Source organism: Alligator mississippiensis, chromosome 14 (assembly GCF_030867095.1).
Source record: "Alligator mississippiensis isolate rAllMis1 chromosome 14, rAllMis1, whole genome shotgun sequence".
NCBI lineage: Eukaryota > Metazoa > Chordata > Crocodylia > Alligatoridae > Alligator > Alligator mississippiensis.
In genome coordinates this window covers 3249867-3274074 of record NC_081837.1, presented here as the reverse complement: position 1 = coordinate 3274074, position 24208 = coordinate 3249867, and the positions used below count along the sequence as shown (strand labels likewise).

General features: G+C 44.4%; 1 protein-coding gene across 2 annotated transcripts in view; it reads right to left on the bottom strand.

Moving 5' to 3' along the window:
- Nucleotides 1-24208, bottom strand: part of PPM1E (protein phosphatase, Mg2+/Mn2+ dependent 1E) — an 89257-nt gene that overhangs the window by 7278 nt on the left and 57771 nt on the right. For both annotated transcript variants that reach the window (XM_059717015.1, XM_006265644.4), the window contains exons 2-4: nucleotides 9130-9248; nucleotides 2536-2735; nucleotides 453-641 (exon numbers count right to left, since the gene is read on the bottom strand). In XM_059717015.1, coding sequence (XP_059572998.1) covers nucleotides 453-641; nucleotides 2536-2735; nucleotides 9130-9248 — 508 coding nt within the window. The remainder of the gene's footprint in view (nucleotides 1-452; nucleotides 642-2535; nucleotides 2736-9129; nucleotides 9249-24208) is intronic.

Genomic DNA, 24208 nt, shown 5'->3' with positions numbered 1-24208 from the left:
GACTGAAAGGGGCCCGGAGCTTAGCTCCAACGCCAGAAGCATTTCTGTCCGTGTTAGACGGTGGCTTGCAGGCCAGTAACATCCATACAGGCAGCCTAGAGGAGAAAGGCTCCAGGCCCCTCAGACAGAATGTGGCAGAAGATGGTCTGCGCCGTTTAAGCAGCCCCGAGGACTGCACTGCTCCCAGCTTCAAGAAGGCAGAAGTGCATGTTCACGATGCATTGGGGCAGGAATGTCATTACCTGCCCTGCGCGAGGGGGCTGCTGAGGGGGTCAGGGACGCCTCTGAGCTTGGCAGGTCTTGAACTGGAGCATCAGGTTCGAGGGCAGGGTGGGGTCCCTGCTCTCCAGACTCAGTCTACAACGCACAGGTGGATGCGGGGTGGGGGCTCCCGTGTGACTGATTGTGAGCCTGCGGCTTCCTGCTGTGCAGAGCAGCCACACAAAACTCACCTCTCGGGCTGCCTTTTGCACAAAGCGCTCGTCTGTCACCCGGAACGCCTTGCACAGCGCCTCTGTGGGGTCATGCTGAAACATCTCCTGGTGCACCAAGTTCACATGGAGGTGGATGGAGGCATAAATGGCGGCATCCACTCCCCCGTGACCATCGAATACTGCGAAATAAGCTTGCTCCTCTTGATCCTGTGATTGAAAACACACAAGCAAACCAGACAGACAGACAATGGTGCTGGTTAACTGAATTACACCATTAACACCATTTAATTTGAGATTTCTGGTGTCCTCTCAGTGGTTGTTAGGACTGTCATGTGGTTACAGAGGCAGACTCTCCACAGGAGAGAGCGACTGGATAGATTATCTTTGTTTATACCAACGGGGGCTGGGGACTGTGCATATCCAGTCCTATTCTAAGCCCGATGAACTGTGCTTCCATGCCAGGAGCAGGTGCTCAGCCTACTGGTTTGTTATACCTTTCAGGTGTGCAGACTCAAAACCTCTCCTAAATAAAAAGCAGGAAGTGGCTTTGGTGATACAAACAGCAGCCAGGAGGAGACGACTACCAGATCCACTTGGTAGATCCACTTGGTCTACAGCAAGATTTGAACCCAGGTTTTCAGAGGTAAAATGCCAGTGTATTACAACATGAAGCTGACTGGCCCTGGGTTTTTTTTATCCAGTCCCCATCAACTCAGGTTGCTATATGTATTGTCAGGGAATTAAACATGACCATAGTCTCAAACCAAAAGGAGCAGAATTGCTCCTCTCCAACCCAGTCTTCTTGGTTTCCCCCAATCTGCTCAAGCAGAAGAAACAATGCCTCACTACCCAGAGGCATCAGCTCCAGCACCTATTCAAACAGACAAAACACCAACCCACTGTCAAGTGCCAATTCAACCTTGACAGCCATCTAAACGACTAGGATATTATCCATTGTAATTTTTAAGTGATGGGCTCCAGCACAAGTTTGAGTGAAGGAAGGTAACAATTGACAGGCAAAGGAAACAAACCTGTCTCTGTTTGCATTAACATAATGCAGCTTCAAAGCAAGAACTCAGGTGGGGCCCAAGAAAACAGTTATTAAGTTGACTAGGTGCAATGTAGAACCAGTTCCTGCATCAGCCTGATGCAGGTGGGCTCACCCTTGCTACTTTCTCTTCCTTGCCATTTCTCAGCATCCAGATCTTCACAGCTGAAGAACTAGCATGGGGCTGGGGCTGGTTAAGTCATGGGAACCGGTGGAGGAAAGTAACGCTGGGCCCAGCTTCACCCAGACATTGGTGTTGCTGGACTCTCATGGGGGTCTCACTCTTCTCCCAGGACTGTTTCTACCTTCCCCTTCTCAGGTGTTTAGGTCATGGATGTTGCTGCACAGTAGGCTGGCAATGCACGCCCACCCCGGATGACAACTGGCCAGCAGGAATGAGCTCCGAGTGCACCAGCATTTTCTTCTCTGCTGGTGTCCAGGTGCCCTTTGACTGACAGAGAGTCTTGCCTTGGCTTACTCTTTAGTAACGCAATGGCCTCCCATGTGGGAACGCTGAGTTCCATGTGGTGTCTCAAGCCGTTAAATGCCAGGGACTGTTGCAGAACCACACTCCTATTGGCATCCAAGCAGGTGAATGGACACCACACTCTCATGCAGGCTTTTCTCTTGCCAGCAGAGTGCAACCTTCTAAAATAAATGAAAGCTAACAGGCTTCTAAACCACAGGACAAATATTAGCACAAGGCACGGGATCAAAACCCGGCAGTGAAGTGCGGACACCGCTGGAATGGGGGCAGCAACTGGCTCAGCAGGTCCGACAGAGACAAAGCCACTAAATGTTAGCTAGATGAAGCCTCACTTTAAGTGTCTGTCTTCCTATGTACCATGGAGGCAGTGTTTTGGAATTGTACCTACTGATGTTTGTAGCAAATTCTCTCAGCTACCCTAAAACCACAGTTGTGTCTGTAGCCTCCTTCTCAAATCCATCACAGATTGTCTTTAGTTTTCATGGGTAAGCCCTTCCTCTGGTTTCCCTAAAGACAAAGCCTACATTCCAGAGGTGTATGTCACCTTTCACATCAGCTCCCTTTACCTCAAGGTTGAAGAGCATGTTGAAGTCCGGAATGCAGACGTGCTTGTCTTCCATCTTCCTGCGCATGTTTTTGATGGCGTGGATGGATGTCTCATAGTACCGGTGGGGTTTAATTTGAAGTGGAAAGTCTTTCACCCAGTTGCTGCAGATCTCATGGAGTTTGTTGAAAACCAAGCGGGCTAGCTTCACTGTCTCGATCTCTGATGGAGGCAAAATAAAAACAATGTTAAAAAGTGAGAATTTTTACCTTATGCACTATAGAGACAAACTGAAAGAAGGCTTGGCAGGCACCTGACATGGGCGTCCAGCCAGGAAACCCGGGATTCTGAAGGGGGAGTCAAGGGAGCCAGGCACTGCCAGCATTCCTCCCTGAACGCCTCCCTCGTTTTATCGTAACTGCTGTCCTTTTCCAGGGCTTATTTTCTGCAGCAGGAAGAATGAGAAGGTTGTATGCACACCTGCTGTAACCCCTTTGCAGTTGTAGATTAGGGGAAGCAACTGTACCACACCACAGGGGCTCCTCCGGTGATGGACTGAGACACTATGTGGTAGAAAGGTGTTGTAACACTTAAAAGCCAAATGGGCTGGTGAAACATTCAGCACACTCTTGAAAGGGATGCTAACCTGTTGCTTTGTTTGAAATTGGATGCTGCAGCTCTGAGTGGGAAAGCAGGCAGCAAATGTGGGAGGATGGAGCACATCCAGGGTTCTTCCTGCTTCCCCAAAGCCTGTATCCCCAACCTCCGGTTTCAACAGAAGCCTCAGCAACTCCGCCAGCCCTGCAGAAGCCCTCTGTCCAAGGGAAGGAGGGAGGGATGGAAACTACTAGCATTCATTCAATATTTCATTTCTCAGGAATATGGTGGAGTATCTGTAAGCAGCTCCTAGAAGTGCTGGCACAATTAGTCACTAATAGGGTTGGGAAATGTGTGTGCTGGAGTGGCCAGCAAGCCAAGGCCTCTGGGATCTGTTTCAAACTCTACTGATTATTTATCCCCTAAATGGGGAAACGAAGACTCAAGACTTTTAAAGCTTAGCCTCCATCAAGGGTTCTGAGATCTTTCAGATGGATGTTGTACATTGATAGTGTTATAGCTACAGATTGGGATAAAGGGATATACCTGATTCAGAGAGACCCAGGACGCCTCCTGAACTCGAGTCCCTAGTTATGAGAGCTGGTCCTACCACGTTCACCAGATACTTGCTGCTCCCTCTCTCTCTTTGTATGGCGTCAGATATCAGTTTCCAAACCTACAAGCCACTGTCTGGTATTATCGCTCAATGTGCAGATTCCATCTACCCCGTCTCGGCATTTATAGAGACTGCAGCTTTCAATTAAGTGCTGGCTGTTTGTTGGATGCCACATTCACACAGGGGGCTGCCCAAGAGGTTCATCTGGTGACATGTTTTGAAGTGTCTGTATCCAGATCTCAGTCTGGTCAGCTTGACCCATGCCTCTCTGTCAAGGTCGTGCCCAACGGGGGACTCGTTTGGTGTTGGTATAAAACACTATAGGAATAGGTCTGATTTTTCTCAGTGCTTGGCCCACTCTGTTGCTGCTCAAAGGCTTGGTTCAGCATCCCAAATCTCTTCAAGGAACTTCATGTACAAACAGTTTATGACTTACAAGCCTCTTGAGCCTCCATCTGTTCAGGTCTTCAGTTAACAGTTGATGGAGCAGGTGATTTTCGTCATCTCTTGCCGCTATTGCTAGTAACCATGTTGGGGTCTGTCTTTTATATCACTTGGTCTAATGCCTGAGAGCACAGGGAAAGTGTGTGTGTGTGTGCAGCCTGTTATGAGTCTCAGCACATGGTTAGGTACAGTGTTGAGCTTTGTAGTGTATCAACTTCTGGACCATCCAGGGGCACAATATTTTGCTGGGGCATATGCCATTGCAAGCGTGGTGGTTCTGAGCACTTTGAAGCTAGCACCCCATGTCATGCTGGCTAAACATCCTAAGGCAGAGACATTACCACTGACCTTCTGCATGTGATGTTTATAGGTGAAGGAATGGTCTAATGCGACTCCTAGGTAGGTTTGGATATGCTCATAGGGAAGGATGTGGTTGCCTACTCTGATATTCAATGTGCTCGCGACTCGACAACTCTCCAGGTAGAAGAGCAATGACAATGAGGCTCAACTTCTGAACACCACTTGCGGAGATAGTCAGCGATGAGTCCCAGGTCAGTGCTCTGTGTCTTTTCCAGTTGTCATGACTATTCCTTGGGCTGCTATGGTGACATCAGTGTATATGCATTGTAGCTGTTGTATTTGGGAAGTCTGAGGTGTATACAGTGAAAAGTGTTGGTACTCATGCTGACCCCGGGGGGACTTCACTCTTCAGAGTTTGAACTCTGCTCTTTTCTCCTTGGCTGGTAGTGTGTGTGAATGATCTGCTGGAGATCACGTTCATAATGAAAGCCATTGCTTGCAGTCAGATGCCATAGAGTGCCACAGGTATTTGAGGCCTTGCTGCCAATGGGAGGAGATAGAGCCGCTTAATCTACCAGCCCTTGGAAGCAGATGGTAGAAGTACCAGTACAATCAGGTTACCAGTGTGACAGCACAGTGGTACCCCCAGCTGATCCCCAGCACGGTCAGCACTTGCCCTGCTGGACAGCGCAGGACATGGGCAAAAGCACTGGTAGGACTGTCCAAATCCTACCTCCAGGCAGGGCACTTCAACCACAAGGTTCCTTTTCTCCTCTTCCTAATGGGCACGTTTAACAGAGAAAGGTTGTTTTTTTCCAGCGTTACTGGTTTGTTACAACCTGGAAAGCCACTCAGCAAGCAGAATGGACAAAAGCCATTAGCTGTGCTGAGATACTAAATACCCTTCTCTGCAGGGAGTATGCAGAATGTCAGCATCATCAATAATTGCTGCTTGAGATCAAAACAGGAGAAAGGCCCACAGCAGCCCGTCCACCCCCTCACAGCTGTAAATTACTCATCAATCGTTAATGTCGTGGGGCTGAGCAGGAGCTGAGTCAGCGCTGTTCGTGGCTGTGCCGTGCAGCAGTCCATCTCCCTCCTGCTCTAAGATGCTTCTGTGATGGAGCTGCTGATGAATTGTGCCAGCACAGGCGGGAGACCCAGCCGGACAGGTTTGTTCCTGAGACTGGTTGACTGATTTCTCATTGCAAAGTAGGAGGGAATGGAAACTGAGCGTGTTTCCATTTCCACACTCCCCAGCCCTGTATTAGCTGTAGGTAACTGGCTAGACCAGGGATGCTCAACAACCCCAGCCCGCAGGTCAGATGTAGCCTGCAGAGTTGTGTCATCCAGCCTGCAGAGCTCCCCACGGGTCCAGAAATTTGGTGGTGAGGGAGCAGTGGCAGCATTCAGTGCCACCCCTCTGCTGCCAAATTTTCAGACCAGTGGGGAGCCCTGCAGGGGGACAACATGGCCCTGCTCACTAGGCCTGGCACATGGGGCTGGGCTGGGGCACAAGGCCCTATGGAAGGCGGGGGGTGAGCCAGATCCAGGCAATGTGCACTGACCCGCACAGGATCCAGCCCGTGGACTGGCCCCACACCACTCATCCAGGTTAAGCACCACTGAGCTGGACTCGCTGCACTTCTACTGGGTTGAGATGGATCCTTTAAAGGGATGGGGACAGCTGCAGGTGTGTGAATGCCCAGCAGCCCTACACTACCAAGCACAAGAGGAAAGTCCAGTTTATGAAGCAATATTGACTTTGCACTTCCTCAGTGCTCATCACCCAAGGATCTTGGGGGCCTTCCACTAATAGCTGATTTAAATCAGATCTTCACCTTGGTTCAGCAGTTTCAACAATACTTGGCACTTATATAACACTCAACATTTTCAAACTGCTGAACCGACATTAACTAAATACCCTTGTGGGGAAGAGTCGTCTCCTGTTACAGATGAAGAAAGTGAGGTACGGGGGTGGGGGTTAAAGCCCAAGCCTGTAGAAAAGGCTTCTCATCTTACCCGCCTCCACATCTGGATGCCCTTGTCTGGGCAGCTGGGGCCCGGTTTTCACAGAGGGTAAAATTAAGCCAGCAACAGGTGCAGATGCTCAACACCATTCAGAAAGAGTCTGGTAAAATGGTGCAATGGGTCATTAAGAGCCAATTTACAAGCTCTAGGGGCCGTTCTACCTTCTGGTCCCCTCATATAAACACTTCTGCCTTAAGCCCAAACATCCAAATGTCATTTACTCCAAAAAGAAATTAAGACTTTCTAACTTCTCTTTGCAACCCTCCCTTCTTTCATTCCTTTGGGTTAAATCCAGGCTGTGCAGCAAATGCATCAAAAGCATGTGACCCCTAATCTTCAAGAGTTGCTCTGAATATGCCACATTCACACTTATGTTTCCACTAAACCACTAATTGATGCTCTTTTCCAAATGTACATCTTCACCCTGTCATACTGACTGCAACTGTGAGAGGATTGCAGGGCCCATCACTGACCTTCCCCTGGCAAGAGAAATTTGATTTTTTTCTAGCAGATTCTGACTCAGAGACAAACTGCAAGTATTGTATTATTTTCCTTGTATCACAGAGAGCAGCAAGCTTGCTGGGCCCCTGAAAAGTCTTTCTAATACAGGTTGACACAAGGCTGGACACCAGGAGCACCAGCTCTCCTGTCCTGCAGCCATCTGAGTACTTTTGAAGCAAACAGTATGCTCTGAACTCACTACCAACATCTGTATCCCAGATCTAGAGTGTCTCTCCAAGTTTGATGGCCACACTACAAGCCAGTCACCATATTTTTCAAGTAGCTACTTCATGTTTCTCAACTCCCACTTTGTCGTGACTAATGTCAGTAACACCCTTTGCCATGAAATCCACTTCAGTCCTTCATGAATCCCTTCAGCTAGGGCTTTTGTTTCCATTCAACACAGCAACTCCTTGCTCCCTGACCTTGCAATATGCTTAAGAAATCATAAGCCCTGGCATGTTTTGTGAAATGGGATTACATTAGTCATAAATCAAGTCACCACTAGGATGGGCCCACTCTTCTCTTCTTTTTCCCCCTCACATTTTACTCTGTTACTGCTAAAGCACAGCTTGTCCAAGATGTACTTCTACACATGGAGAATGAGGGCTGGAAGGGACCTCAGGAGGTCACATCTAGTCCAACCCCGTGCTCAATGCAGGACCAGCCCCGACTACATCATCCTAGCCTAGGCTTTGTATAGCTGGGTCTTCAAAACCTCCAAGGATGGAGGGTCTTCAAAACCTCCACAACTTCTCTGGGTAACCTGTTCCAGTGCTTTACTACCCTCCCAATGAGCAAGTTCTTCATAATATCCAACTTCAACTTCCCTTGCTACAACTTGAGCCCATTGCTCCTTGTATCTGTCATCTGCCCCCCCTGAGAACAGTTCAGCTCCATCCTCTGTGTGTCTACCTTTCAGGGAGTTGAAGGCTGCTATTCAATCCCCTCTCAGTCTTCTCTTCTGCAGATTCAGTAAGCCCAGTTCCCTCTGTCTCTCCTCATACATCATGTCCCCCGGCCCCTGAACCATTTTTGTTGCCCTCTGCTGGACTCTCTCCAATTTCTCCACGTCCTTTCTGTGGTGGGGGGCCCAAAACTGGACACAAGACTCTAGATACTCCAGTCACATCTCCCTAGGATAATGTCGGGTGGGGATGCATGTTTAATTTAGCTACAGGTTACACCAGTATCCTGCTATCAACATACGTTTACTTCCTTGCATTACAAGTTTAAATGCATTCTTAAAAAGTTGTCTACTACAGAGATCTCCATTTAAAACATCGGCTTCCTTAGATATTTTGTGCCGAGGCTTAGTCAACATTCCCTTGGAGACTGTCAAATATTTATGTGAGTCGAAGCGATTTCAATTTGCAACTAATAAGGCTTGCTCAGCCAGAACAATGACAGCTCCATTCCAGTCACCTGCTTGGGAGGAAAAGCAGTCACACCTACCGACTGAAAGTCCAGAGTAAGTTGCACAAATTTAGATTCCTGCATGGCTCTGACAAACAGACTAGAAACTTCCTCCTCAAGCAGATTTCTAACACGTGTATTTTTCCCACACAGCTATTTCTAATTTTTTTTTAATAAAAAACAAAAGGGAATAAGGGATTAAGGGGATTGGTGACTAGATGTTTTCCAGACTGAATGACAGGAAACTCATCTTGGGAAATGTTATCTTTTATCTCAACAAGCATCCCAAACAGCTCTCAAAGGGAACACAGTCAGCAGAAGCCTGAGTTAGAGCTTGCAGCCCTGAGCTGCCTGATGGAAAGTCTTACTACATAATAAATACAAATGGAGAGAAGGGAATATCCTTTTGTTCTTAATATCAAACACTTCTTTATATGGCATAATGTTATCAGACACTGAAACCAAAGGACACTGCAAAGCTCTGTTGAAAAATCTGTCAGTTGGAGTCTGATGTGCTCTTGTCCAGCTGTGGCTCTTGGGCTTGAAGCAGGACTTATTTCAGAGAAGCCCGTGGCCTGGGCTCCACAGCTGATCAGACTCATCTAAGCATGGCGGGCCTTAGAATTGATCGCCAACCTGTGAAACTCAGCGCTGTGCTCTGCAAAGGGCCCACAAAAAGCAGAGTAAATGCGTACAATATAATGCACTTACGTATGATCCCGTCCGCATTGTCCTCCTGCTTTGGTAAGTAGAGCACCGAAAGATCACTCTGAAGGACTTCATCTGATGTTGCTCTGGCTAAAGCAGCTGCCAAAAATGAAGGGCAATTGCTGCAAAAGAAAAACACAGCAGAGATACTTTCAACTGATTTTGCAAGATAACTGGCAACCAGTGTAATGCAGGGCAACACTTCTGTCTGTAAAGAAATAGTTTGAAGGTTGTCCAAGATTTGCAAGAACACAACAGAATTTTTTTTATAAATAACGCTGAAGCCTGGGATCTTTTCATATGCACTCTCTGGCTTTTATTAGGCTTTACTTCACTTTCTAGGGCACTATTCTTTAAGCTTATATGCTTCACTTTGCACCCTTTGCTTACTCCCGAGCACAGATGCAGAGCTTATCAAATATGCTCAGATCACACGCAGTTTCTCTATTTACATCATCAAACTGAGCTTATCAACCTGTCCAGCTGCCCTGCCTAACACAGGCTCTTGTTTCAGGTTCTCACAGGCCAGGCCCTGGACCTTTTGCAACCTGAGGACACTCAAGGACAAATCAACAAAAGGTAAGCAATTAATTTGTATACGCTAAAGGGTATTAAACACTTCTGTGGATGCTCTCATTGAGCAGTAAAGTGGACTTAATTCATTGTACTTTAATTAAGCCTGAGACCTCCAGCTTAATTAAACTGCAACAAAACAAGGCCACTTCACTTCTGGAAGACAGTGCCCACACAGAGGTTGAACGCCCATTAGCATGGGTGGGTTGCCTTCACATCCTTGGATCATTTGCTTTGACAACTCTGAGAGACTCCCAAGAACCTGCAGTGTCTCTTCTGAAGTGTACGCGGCTCTGGCACAGGGTGCATCTGCAGCACAGGACCGATCACGGTATAAATCAGCTTGATCAGAGCCTGGAAGCAGCAGGCCGATTCATTTACTCTGATGAGAAGAGTTTACCTGAGAAGCAAGGCAAACAAACTCCCTTGCCCAGAGCTCCATGGGCCCACAGCCTGCAAGCCTTGAGCGTGCTTGGGTAATGAACAGTGTTTAACAATAAACCCGGGGCTTCCATTCACTCTCTCCAAGTACAAGAGCAAGAGAATGTCAAAGAAATTGAAAGGCAAAAAACTCCCAAAACAAAAAACACAAGGACAAGTGGTTCCTGCTGTGAAAGAGCAATACATAGTATTTTGGCTTTCACTGCCGAGGCTGAGGGCTCAGCAGAATTGCAGAACTGCCCATGACAGACCTCCTGTCCCTTCCTGTGAAGCATCTGTACCCATCCCATGGTTAGACAGAAGAGATTTGGCTGGATGGACGCCCATTCTGCCTCCTCTAGTCCTAGGCACAAAATAGGGACCTTAACAGACCTCAACAGAGAAAGAACGAGAGGCACAAGGCCAGACTTAGATGGACTCTCATGTTTGGCCTGATGCCAAGCAAAGAAAATTCTGGTCTGGCCCAAGTCCGGTAACTTCGTTACTGAGGAACACGCATCAGAAAAGACCTCAGTTAAATTCCTATTACTCGCTCCATTTGAAAAGCCACATTACCTTAATGCTTTCCAGACATCTCATTCACCGTCACAAACAGTCAATTTAGAGTACGATTATGTCAGAGATTTATAAGTGTGCACAAGCCAAGTCTTTTGTCTCTTTTAATATTTAGCATTTACTGTTTATGAAAGTTGGATGTAGGATCAGAAGCGCCCAATTTTCCCAAATCCTCCACTGTCCGGAGGGAAGTGCTGGCCCTTTAAGTGATTCGGGAAGCCACACTTATTTCAATATTATGACATCAATGAGATTCATTGCTAGAATTAGCGTCTGAGCATTCTACCCACGCAGCTACTCCAAACCTCAGCAATATGTGCACTAATGAAGCATGACTACATGAGGATGTTAGCTGTCTTAGGCCTGGCTCCTCCCGGTACAATGTAGGAACTCTGATCCTATTTACATACCACAATACCTTGTGGGAATATACGGTAATCAGCAGGAAGGAAAAAAAAAACAACCTCTGTGACCTCCTTTATTTCCAGTGCATGTAGAAGCTGATTTTCCATGTGTCCTTGTTTGTTGTTATTCAGTTCATAAGGGATAGGTTTTTCATTTCTATCATTAGCTCCAGCATCCCCAAGAAGCATTACTGATGACTACTCACACTTCATGCAATTTCCATGTTACAAAAGAAACAAAGATATGCTGACTCCAGGGCTAAAATAATTACAAACAATGATGTCAGCCAAACCAGGAATCTCTGTAGGAAGACCATCTCAATCAGAGATGAATCAAGAGCATTTTAGCATGGCAGAACCTACGTAACCCCAGCAGAGGATGGTAAGTATCCCAGACAGAGCTCACTTTAGAGACGTAGTGCCTGCACCATTATCCAAGGAACATGGGTTTGTTTCCCAGTCCTAATCTCTTTGTCCCTGCAGCAACAATGAAGAAAACAGAGAAAGGAGCACCTTGCATAGCTTGCAGACAACCCCGTTGGTCTGGGCATGGAGAGAATCCTGTGAAGAACATAGCCAAGAAAACAGCAGCTATAATAAATAGCCTCCAGGATATAAAAAGATAGGGGGAAAATATAGTGGGAATCTCTGTTCCATCCAGGAAGGCAAGAACTCCAGCAAAGGGGGAAATAATACTCTGTCATTAGCATTCACATGTAAAATAGCTAGTTTTATTATTTGACCCTGTAATGGTAGGTTAGAGGAAAGGAGGTGTATTACAATGTACAGAGGTTAAGTGGCTGGTCAGGGCCTTTCCCAACCAGCTTCCTACATGGCCCCACACAATACAAATGTGATGCCTACTGTCTTGAACTGGAGCTCTTTATCTAACCAAGGCATGTATTTCCATCACAATAGCAAACCTACACAAAAAGCCACAAAAGATGTTATTAGATAAATTAGAGGGTTTTTAAGTACATCCTTCCTGCTTCTTTGGCAGCATGGGTGTCTGTACAACACCCACAGTTGTATTTCAACAATCTTGGGATAACTCTGCTAAGGTAACAAGCAAGCTTGAAAGTGGGCAGTTTCCATCAATTAAATTTGAGAGAAACAGTCTAAAGTAGGCTTAACTCATCCCACATATTATTATGATACTTGCTTACCATACACCTCTGCTCCTTGCTGATAACACTGGAGTGGGAAGGATTTACAAACGTTTCCTGTGAGTTATTTGTCTGTGTTCAAAATCTAACATAAAATCCTTGATTTAAAAAAAAAAGGGAGTATGGGAAATATAACCCCAGGATGTATTAAGGGCCATCAAAAGGCTTGGACTGGCTTGTTTAATCACTTTTGAAAGACAGGATGGAGAAAAGAAATGGCAGAAAACGTGTTTGTATATGACTGGTCATTCTCCTACAACCACAGTAGCCAGCCCAAGAATTAATTGCTTTTGACATCCGTACATCACAAAGCTTCTTAAGCCTCTCTAGGACTGCACAATGCAAGCAGCAAAGTGACCAATTGGAGGTGTCGCTTTGAATTTCTCTGTTCTGCTGCTGCTTCTGTCAAAAGCTTTTCATTGGATTGTTTCCCCCCAGTGACTAGGGTAGCAGGCTACGCATGACTTTGTGGTGCCTGGCATGTACAATAGGCTGGATCCTGAACTCAGTTACATTGCCACAAGAATACTCTTTTCCATGGGGTCTCTCTGAGATGAATCCAGAGTAAGCGAGATGAGCCCAGTATCTTTGTTTTTATCACCCTTTGGCTCTTGACTGAACATGGATGTTCAGTCAAGAGCCAAATACATCCAGGAAGATCAATATTTGAAAGGGAACACTGTCACAATGGACAGACCAGACCTGTCCTCACTTCCCCTTGTGCAAAGAGGAGTAGGAGTGATGCACTGGATTCCCTGGGGTAGAGGAGCTGCTTTGCGCACACGGCTTTAAAGGGAATGGAAAGAGGGTCTGCTTCTGAGCTGCTTCGAATGTTACTCTTGCGCATGGGCTAATGTCCAACACAGAATGGGGAGTTGCTTTTCTTACCCTGCTCTAACCATTTGTGATGCCATTAAGAGCAGTGGAACCAAAGAGTCCTGGCCGGTAATATGATTTTTCACCTCTTCTTTTAAGATTGAAACAGGGCAAGTCTGATCTGGCAGTTTCTCAGGGAGCTGGGACTAAGGCCTCCTTTGATTTATTCTTAGCTATGCCACTAACTCAACCTGTGGCCTTGGATACATCACATCATTCCTCAGGGCTTCAATTTCCTCCGCTCTCATGGGGACGGTGATACCATCTCTCTGAGGGGCTGTGGGAGGCTTGATTCAGTTTTTCTAAGGCACTTGAGATTTCAAGATAAAGCCACAATGGAAGGGCAAAGTATTATCATGATAGTGGAAGATATTCTCAACCTAGACAAGATTTGTCGAGTTTTCATATTTTCCTTCTTGTTCCATCTTCCCTGTTCTCTATCAGCATGGCAGAAATACAGTGCTAATTAGCCTGTCCAGAGCACTGTGTGGGTGCAGCTGCAGTGCTTCCCAACAGGGTACCGCGTGAAGAGCAGCACAGCCTGCTTGGGGATGCTGCTGCCTGGCCCTGCAGGGTACAATGCTGGAATGCAAGCCAGAAGAGACTTTAACCCTTGCAGATTTTCTCTTGCCAATATATAGTTACAACTTTCTACCATATTTGAAGTAAATTGGTTTTTAGCAGTCAGAACTTCCCAAAAGAAAAAGCAAAGCAAGAGGAAGGAATGGTCAAGTTCTCTATGCTCAGCAATGCCAAGTCCATCAGGGTGGCTCTTACACTGCTAGCAGGGATTGCTGATAGAAGTCTAGGACAGTGGTTCTCAACTGGGGAGCTGTGAGCCCCTTCCAGAGGTACTGCCATATAGTTGCGGCCACAGCCAGGTTGAACTGTCCAGCGCACCTCAGTTTGGAAAGCGGCTGTAGCTGGAGCCTGCACTCCTTCCCAGTCCACCCCCACATGCTCAGGAGGGACTGCCCCACACCCATTTCTGGAAGAGGCATGTGGGTTTGGAGCACAAAAGCGCGTACCGTGGCTGCAGCCCTCTGCACTGCCCATCTGGAGGGGTCAAGCTGGGCTGTGGCAACCCTTTGCACTGTGGCTGGAGGAGCTGGAGACACCCGTGGTAGATGAGACTGCTCTCCTCTTCCCCCCGCCCCAGCATGGGAGACTTTTGGCCATTAATTATGTCTCTCCTCCTACCTGCTTAAGGCTTATCAGAAAACCTTAAGCAGGCAGGAGCGCTCAGCAACCTCCTGGCTGAGAACCAGTAAGCTAAATGGAGGCTGTACAACAGTGGTTCTCAACCAGAGATGCTGCCAAACTCAAAAAAGTTGTGGAGGTTGCCATGAATCAGAACAGGTTGAGAACCAGTGGTCCGGGACTATGATTGTTAACCTCATTAGACTCCAGGCACCCTTTGTTAGACGTAAAGCCCCTTGGAAAATGCCAGCTCTTAGCTTCCGCTTGCTTTCTGACTATGGGAGAAATACTAGAGCTGTTCTCCTGTTGCAAAAACCTGAGGAAAACCACAGAAGGTCAGGATGTTTTTGACACTATGGATTGTGATTTGAAATCTTGGGGTTTATCTCGTGTATCTTGGGTAGGTGTTTGCACACCTAATGGTACAAATGTTGTGTGGCATCCTGTAGCACCTATAAAAGGACCTTACAGTACCCCAGGGTGCAGCAGCACCCTGGTTGAGAATCAGTGGTCTAGGAAAAGTCACAGCAATGTCACAGAGAAAGAGGCACCCCCCACCACCACCTTGCTGCATGCTGCCACCACCAGCCAAAATATATAGATTGTTTCTGCTACCCCAGCCCAGCATAACTGACTGGGGCATATCAATCCAAACAAGACAAAGAATGGGATGAAGTATTATTAAAGACCAACATGTTCAGTGAGTCACACCCCACTACACACACACGTATGCTATAGAGGTTATAGCAAATGTTCCCTAAATATCGTCCTTGTTTTAGCTAGTGCTAACCATCCACGGCTGTGCTGAACATGCTATTTGGTCTGCTGCAGCACAAAACAAACGCATTGGAGAGTATAGCATGTGGTTAAGTACAGGAGCCTAAGAACCATGGGGAAAAAGTTGAAATGAATAAGTAAATATTGAACACTCCTGAGAGGACTGTAATTTATTGGATCCGTGAAAGGTTTTATAGGGAGAACAAACTAACTACACCCCTACTGACAACTAATGTGACATGAGGGATACCTGTTAGTGAAAATTCTTGAGTTAATGTAGAGTGTTGAGGGAGCTTTGCAAGAGACATCCCCTGGCATGACAGGTAAACGATTCATATAGGTCCCCAAAGTGTAGTTTAGCACCTGATGAGTGTCCCCCAGGTAGAGAGAGCCTCTGGGAGCTCTTTGGAGAAGCACATAGGCCAGTGTCACTGAAGCTTCCCGTGTCATGAATGGCAGCAGTGATCAAGCAGAGGGAATTCGCTGGGGGGGAAGCACCCCATGCTATTCACACAACCCTCTGCACTAGCGCAGCCATGCTCTCAGAGCATTCACTAGCCAAAAAATTTCTCTCGCTTGCCCATTTTTTCCCTAACATCTACAATTTGGAGAAAAGAAGCATCCTTCAGAGCCCAAGAGGATTACTGCTGTGCCTTCAGCATGCCAGTAGGGCACTGTTCCCAGCCTTGGTGTCACTGCGGATTCTCTTCTCCTTGCTCACAGAATAGCTTCCTTCTGTAAGTGTGCTGATCTGGTTTGACCTGTGCAGCTGGTGCCTTTTCACAGCAGGTGAAAGCTCTGCTGCTTATTTTAAGCCTGGCAATCCTGGATAAATGGAGTTTTTCTTCTGTGTGGTGAGTCCCTGTGCTAGATTTTAGCTACTGCTGGGAGTTAAAAGCCAAGCAAATGTATCTTTTTGAAAGATTGCATAACCAAAGCTTCCTGAGACGTCATCTCAGCTGACAGTGTCGAGACGGTAAAGATGCTCGATAAAGCTGTTTGGGGGAAGCTGAAAACATGTTCCATGAGGAAGCTGTTATCAATACGTTTCACAGAGACAATGGCCCGGTTGCATTTAACATGAATCTGTCCTTGTTATGACAGGTGTAGGAAATGGATTATAATCTACAACCATCACAAAAACACTCCCTTTATTCTGATTATTTTCAGTACCCGCAATACAGGTCAGCTAGGGTGACTGTATGTCCCCAGTTGGCTGGGACAGTTCTGGATTTCAGAGGCTGTGTCCTGCTCAGCCCCACTCCTTGGAGCTGCAGTGGGGTGGAGGATGCATGCTGGTGTCCGTGGCACTCCTCCATCCCAGATTCCCCTCAAATTATTATGGTCACCCTACCTATATCCGACGACAGTATTCCCAAACCTAGATCACACTTGCTACCACTTTCTAGGGAACACTGTGTAAACCATGAACTTTTTACCTGAGTGTAAATCTTGGAAATCGTGCTGGAGGATCAGATGGGAAACATTTACAAAAGCATAAAACGCAATTAAAGTGTGCTGGCATTGATTCAATTAAGGGCTCAGGTGTTGCACTAATTTATCGACATTTACTGTGGGATATTACCAATAAGGAAGAAAGAAAGTGCTGACAGACTTCAATTAAAACAGTCAAGGCAGAAGGACCAAATGAAAACAGGGGCACAATTCTGAAAGTGAAAATCAGGGAAGGGTAGACAGAGAAGTCTGCAGTAGCGTGGTGCATGGTCTGTTGTCCTGTCACTTGGGAGAGCAGGACGTGGGTCTCAGTTCTTTGGCCAGCAAGAGCTGAAAATGTAACGCTGAGATGAGAGTCTCAGTCTCTGAGGCTTGGATGCAGCTGGCACTCCTAAATGACAAATCTAAAACCTGGCCATTTCCCAGCCATGGCCTCTCTCTCATCTAACACGCACATACACGCACTGCTGAACCCATCTGAAATACAATTCCCAGCATTTCAGCACAAACATTTCCTCTGCTGTCATTCAAACACTTGAGACAAGAAAGCAAGCATTTGGGAAGATTTCACCAAGCTTTATCCTGAGAGATTGAGATCCTTAATGGAAATGCTAAGTGACTCTCCACCAAAGCCACTTTGAAAGACACCGATTTAAAAATGACCCTTTGCCTTGCATCACAGTGTACAGTGATGAAAGAGTTGCTGCATGGAAAAAACACTGCAGCTTTCTGACTGCAGAAAGGAACGTGGTTATTCCTCTAGACAAGTCCTTAAAACCTTCAGAGCAGCATGTAGATGGAGAGAGCAGAAAGTGTGGTGAATTCTGGTGCTGAAGGAATATAATATAAATCATAAGCAATGGTGCAGTTAGCAGGCTCCATTCTGTAAGAACAATAATATCTCAAGAACAATCACCAAAAAAAGAGCTGGAAACATGGCTTGTTCTTTGAAATCCTTTACTCAACGATGCAGGCTTTGCATTATGCAGTGCAAGACTGCTCTCCAAATGACCCACGTGATGGAGTTACAGCTGTTCTGGGAGATTGTCCCACAGTCACTTGATAGAGCTCATTGTTAAGGAGTTTTACCTGCAGTCCAAATTAAACATGTCCTTTGCTAAGTTTTTTCCTTCTTTCCTTCCATCCTGAAACCTTCTGTGATTTTTATACATTGATGTTTATGAAAGTTTTTTCTATCGACTGAAATGGGTACAAGAGCAAGCCTCTATTCCCTTAGGCTTCTTTTGTTGTTCTTTCCTTAAAGCCCTTCAGTTTTCTACATCAGTCTGATAATGGAGTTGCCCAGAAGCAGCTCCTGTGTCAGCAAAGTGTTCTTGAAAGGAATTAGGATGGGTCCTTACTGAGTTCTGGCTGGTCTCAGATGCTCATGGCCCCTAGCATAACTGGTCCAAGAGATACTGGCCAGTGGCTAGTACCTGATGGATCAAAGAAGATTAAGACAGTGTGGAAAAAGAACATGGGAAAATGATGCTGGAGCTCAGGGAACTTGAGAGAGAGGCAGGCACAATGGTTCTAGGAGCCTTTTCCTGTTCCATGCATTTGCTTATAAGTTTTTTTGCTAATGGAGTATAGGAGACAAAAGTTTCCCTCTTCTATAGCAGCAAACCCAGCAACCTTGTCATCTGGTAATTTTACTTTTCAAAACCATAAATAAATTATAGAGACCTTTTGCACTTGTCTTCAATTGAATTATGGTTGGTAAAACTGATGTACGAGGGTTAGCTGCCCCATCAACTATCGCTAACTTCCCAGTGTACCACTTCACCTTAACATGCAGTTCACAAAACTGCTTTAACAACGCAGTACTTAAAAGCACCACACTAGCAACTTAAGTATTTATTTATTATTTTTAAACAAAAATATTGCTTTAAGTATGGGATGATCTTATATTCAGGCATGTGATACCAAGACAGGATTGCCCATTGTTACCTACAACATTGTTATGGATCTTTTACATTTGAGTTAAGGATTTTGCAAACTGGTAACAAAATTGTACTTGCAAACTGTTTTTTGATTTTTTTCTAAAGCATGTTATTCAGTGTAATCTTTGTGTCCCAGGTGATTGTTCTATGTGCATACCTGTAAAACAAGCCACAGAAATATTTATAGCTAAAAGCTACATTACAACCAAATTAATATAACGTGAAAGCAAATATGGGGCACTGTGCTCAACGTTTATACAATTCTATAGCAGCCTGTTTTAGAAGGGAGCAGAATAATTTCTAGCATCAATACATTATAACTGCTATCATAAGGCTAGTTTAATTTCTATACTGTATGTTTTAATACAGCCATATATAGCCACGGTCTGTTGTATTTGCTACCTAGGGAGCAGACACTAGACTTCCCCAAGTAGAGACTGCATCCATTGTTGGTACATCCTATATTTTTATAAGACGATAATAAGGAAAAAAATATATTTAGACAGTGTTTTTCCACTCAAAATACTTTACAGATTGAGATGATACAGGATTGCCATGTTAAATGTTCCCAATAACTGAGGCTTATGTCCCAGGAAACAATCCATGGCGCTCAAAGAGCCGGCATGAAATTCAGGTCCCCTCAAGCTTCCAGCCTTCATTTCAAGGAGGAACATACTTTAGTGCTGTATTGTTTAAATTCAAAACAAATGCCAAAAACACTAATAAATGGTCCATTTCCTCTGTTTAGGTATCTCGCATCTGTCCACAGATAGATCCAGTGTCCTTGTGTCAGCAGGCCAGCTGCTTCTCATATTTCACTCACTGCCTTTGCCAGATTGCTGAGACATGAAGCAAGGTTGCTCAAAATCAACTAAGGAGTTCTCAGAAATGAGAAAGCTCTTATCAGTTGAGACTGAGAGCAAATCCCTCGTCAGTTCACGTGCATCTAAAAACATCTAATATTAAAGCTACCCACATCCAGGCAGAAGCCCAAATTTCGACCCCAGAAAGTCAGAGTAACAAAATGGGGCAGGGAAAAAGAACAAAACTGTCAAAACACAAAAAAGGTACAATTAAAAGTCTGTAACTGGGCAAGGGTGGATATCTATCTAGTAATATACCAATGTCTACCCCAAGTAAAGGCTGCCATGAGGCTATTGGACAGCCAAGGAGAAAAGAATTACAAAACAAAGTAGATACTGAAATCCTCTTAATAATTAAGCAAAAATAAATACACAAGGAGAGGCTATGATACAAAAGTTACAATGAGAATGTTGATTCTGGGTGTCAAAGACAATGATGCCATGGTCTTTATCACAAGTGCTACACAGAAAACTTAAGACCATGTTCCCAGAGTCCCAGATTATTTTTTATCTGATCTATTTTATAAAGAGCCAAGAAGCTAAGCCACACTATTAGTATTATTTTAGTGACCTAAAAAGGTTTTTTCATTTGACCCCAAGCAAGTTCACTCACATAGAGGTGCTCATTACTAGCAGACATCGGTGGGGTAGCATTAAAGAACAAGGACTCTGCATGTCCAAGGCTTAAAAATCTCCTGTGTGTATGATAAGGTTCTTTGTATGATAAATTCAAAGAAAACAAACTAATAATACTTGCCTTCATATCTGACAGTAAAAAGAAAAATCACTAAAAATAATGTAGACAAATACTTTATACAGCATACAAACACACTCCTCCTGGACCCAAGGCACTGTTGTTCTGTCATGTCTATCTGAATTAGGGTATTTATTGTATTTGGGGTGCTCAGCCAGCTGCCCAACTAATTTTCTTGCAAGAAGCCTCAGCAAATGCTGAAATCCAGCCAGGTGCTGCCAGGTAGGAGCCCCAGCAAATTTCAGGGGAAACATCTGGTGATTTTCATTATGAAAGATCAAACTAAATGAAAATGATGGCAGCTGAATATCAGCTCCAAGTCCCTGTGGATTCTGTGAGCCGTCTTGTTGGATACAAGCCTTCATTTAAGCAATAGCACAACACCAAAAAATAGGAGCTATGGTAAATGTACACCGTTGGCCTTCAAGGGACAAATACTTACTACTAGTGAGAACTAAAAGAAGATTGCCTTCTAAAAAAACAAAGGTTTGCATGCCCAGAACTGGTGGTGTTGGGTCCCAGTAGCTACAACGGGTGTGGTTTGAGATCAGTGAGACTGCATCTGTTCATAAGCATCCACAGGGTGAGCTCAGCTCTACTGCAATTTCATCCTGCCCTGATACTGCCAACATTTCCAGGGGGGCCTCAGGAGAGGGTCCTTTTTCACATTTTCACACTTCCATCACATTTGGTCCTTATGTTATGACAGCATCTTTCAACACACAGGAGACCACCATGGCTAAAATTAGAGCAAAAAACTGTCCAAGTGACCATTATCCAGGAGGGAAACAATATGTTGTGGCTCAAAGTCCTGTGCCGCTGCATAGAAAGTTACCCTGCCCTAAAGGAGAGAGAGGCAAGCATGGATGGCCAGATAAACCTGAACAGTTTGAAACAGTAAAACAAAAGGATCACCTGTTCCCCACTAATATTCTTAATAATATTCTGTGTATTATTAAAGCAAATTGGTACTGATCACAAACTGTTCATCTTCATTTAAGTATTTGTGGTTTAATGATTTACATTAATGAATGAGTCATGTTGAAGGGATGTATCACAAGGAAACCAAGTTATACAAAACAGCTTCTTCAGGGCTGCTTTATTGAATAGTGTTTTTTGTACATTTTCCCTGAGACCTGTTTCTACTCTGTGCTTCCAACTCAGGCTGGCAGTAGGCAGTTTAGAGGTAAGAAATGAATTCTCTCTCTGGAACCCAGTATGATGCCATTTGTAATAATGCAAGCTTATAAACTGCCACATGCTAGGTTGGTTATTACAGCACGCCAGCCACAAAACCCACAACAAGCCTTTGAGGAGCTGAGAGTGAGCAGCTGTGACAAGTTAAGCTCCTATTGCAGGATCCTGAAGCAATTGTGTGACAGTTTTCTTCATTACACAAATTAGCACAAGTCGCAAATTTTGTCTGCAAATCAAAACTTGCCAAAGCTTAGATCTAATTGTTAATCTGTCTCTTATTAAAAGAAAGGCGACTCTGTAACATGGGAAAAGGTAGACTGTAATGATCACAGAAATAGAAGGCAGAAACTCTTTGGGTCCAATCCTTCTCAAATTGAAATTTCACATGGTTAAAGGATGTTGAATTTCTCTGCACCCTAGTCTCTCCGTTTCTAAAACTGGAATCATACTTTCATACCTGTTTAGGCATCAGGATCAGGGGAAAGAGAAGGGATTATGGGAGACTAAATAATTAATGTTTGTAACATTTTAGTGTTATGAAATAATAAAATAAAGTATTATAATTATGCAAGTTTTCTTGGTCAAATATTGTACAGTTCTAAAGAATGTACACTGACAATCAAAAAGCAGAACTAGGTTTGTATTGGATTGGCACTTATGTATAGATCTGCTGCCTTTGACGGGTAAATATTGTGTAATTAAATGCTCAGTTTCTTGTAATTAATGAAAAACAGTCAAAACTAGACCTACGTGTGATCCACAGATAACCCTGAACTTTGAGACTCCACATAAAAAGAAGCCCAGAAACAAACCACTTCTTTTTGACTGTACAAGTGCAAAACTCTGCTAGGCTTCCAGCTTAAATATTTCTAAGGTGCCTACTTCCTTGGTAAGCAGCACCTTTTCTACATAAAAAAACTTCTTAAAAACACAGATATGACATCTGTTTCCAGTAACCAAAGACTCCTTGCTGCTATACCAAATGCAAAATGATCGTTGTCCAATTGGTTTTGCACCATTTAGAGGAATCGTTCAATCCACGTCCATGTGCGATGCAACCTTGCCTGTAAGGTACATTTCCTAAATAGGAAAGTGATGCCCACAACAATCTTTTCCTGGCTAGTTTCTCTACTTGCCTGGGAACTATTTAAAAGCTCTCCAGGAAGTTAGAGAGAGTCATTGATTTTTCTCTGCTTGGTTCTCCATCAATCTGAAAGCCAGCATGTTTCAATACCTTTCTAATAGGTCCATTAGCAAAGAAAGGATTCCATCCTTCAATCTCAGTTGCCTTATTGGAGAGAAAAAGCTAATTTAATTTTACATCTGACTGGAAGCCAACACTAGCACCAAATTTTATTTAAGCTCTATATAGGTTTATTTAGAAATTCTTGATTTTGTCCAGCCAGAGAACTGAGATGTCTTTTAAAACTGATGGGGAAGTAATCTTCTTGTTTACTCTGGAGATATTTGCACACGCTGTTATTACCCCAGATATTGCCTGTGCCGGTTGGTGTTTAGAAACAAGCAACCAAGGGCTCTTGAATATGATGATTTCCATTCTTTCCATGTTGAGCTAATGAAACACTTTCTACAAGTGTTCATATTGCAACAAAAACTGTTAGACCATGTAAGCCTTGCCCCAAACAGGTTGAGAGCTTTGGGAGGAGATTAACTCCTGTTCTGCTGACTCATTTCCTTGATTTGTTCCACCTGCTAAAAATGCTTTCTTAATATTCCAATACGAACCATCTCCTGTACAGATTTAAGATGTCCAAAAGTAAACCAAGATACATTCACTTGGGGATATCTTCATTATGTTTCAGGCTTGACTAGCAAGCATAAGTCCTCTAATTACTAAATCACCATTTTACAACACTAGTGTTAGAACAGTGTTAAGAGATTAAATTCTATGGTGTGTACAAAAATATTACAGCAAGAATAACTGATAATTCAATAAACAATTCCAGATAAGTTTAATACTTCAAAACAATGGGGAGAATGGGGGGAGGGAGTGGGGAAGGAGGCTTAAGGATGCAGCTTCAGCCTTACTTCTGCAATGAATGACCTTTTGTGTGGTCTTCTGTCAGCAGTCCTGATTGATGCACAAAACACAGGACGGCAGCGGGGGCCTAAGCTCATTGAAAGTGCTTTGGCACTGGGCTGGACCTTGTCTGACTCCAAACGGTCACATGCTCAAGTCTCACTGTCACTTGTCCACTGCAGAATTTCAATGAGCCTTAGCTGTAAGACTTCAGATCTTTCAAAGGATAATCAAAATGTTTTAGCCACTCTTCTTCTCATTTAAGTCCCATACATATTTTGTTCCACTGAGCTACATACATATTTCAGTCATTCTTAATAGATAAGTTGCCAGTAGTAGTTATGCTAACAGAAGTGAATTATTTATAGTGCTGAGGAACAGAAAAGTGGGTAATATGCACAACAGCTTTGAGCTTTCTTATTTGGAAGACACAGTGTCATCTCTCAGACATTTTTCCACAGGGCAGGTGCTGTAATTGTGCAATTCCAACCTTACTCTAAAGCATTTCCTAAGGGACAACACCACAAGATCAGGGAAATGAATATACATTGACTGTCTTGCCTCTTCAGTAATCATACACAGTCAACTGAAGCTAAGGAAAAGAAGAAAAATATACCAAACTTTCTGGCAGAAGTTATTACAAAGAACCAATATGTGATATATTTTCGCTATGTCATATTCAGAATTCCTGCTCCGAGATATTATTCCTTGAGATGTTTTCAGCACCTTTCAACTAAAAATCTTAAAGTGCTTTGTAATATGAAGCTGCTTCTTCCCACCTTTACCGTGCAGTTAGAACCAAATGCATTTCACGATGACTCAACCAGGGGCACATCC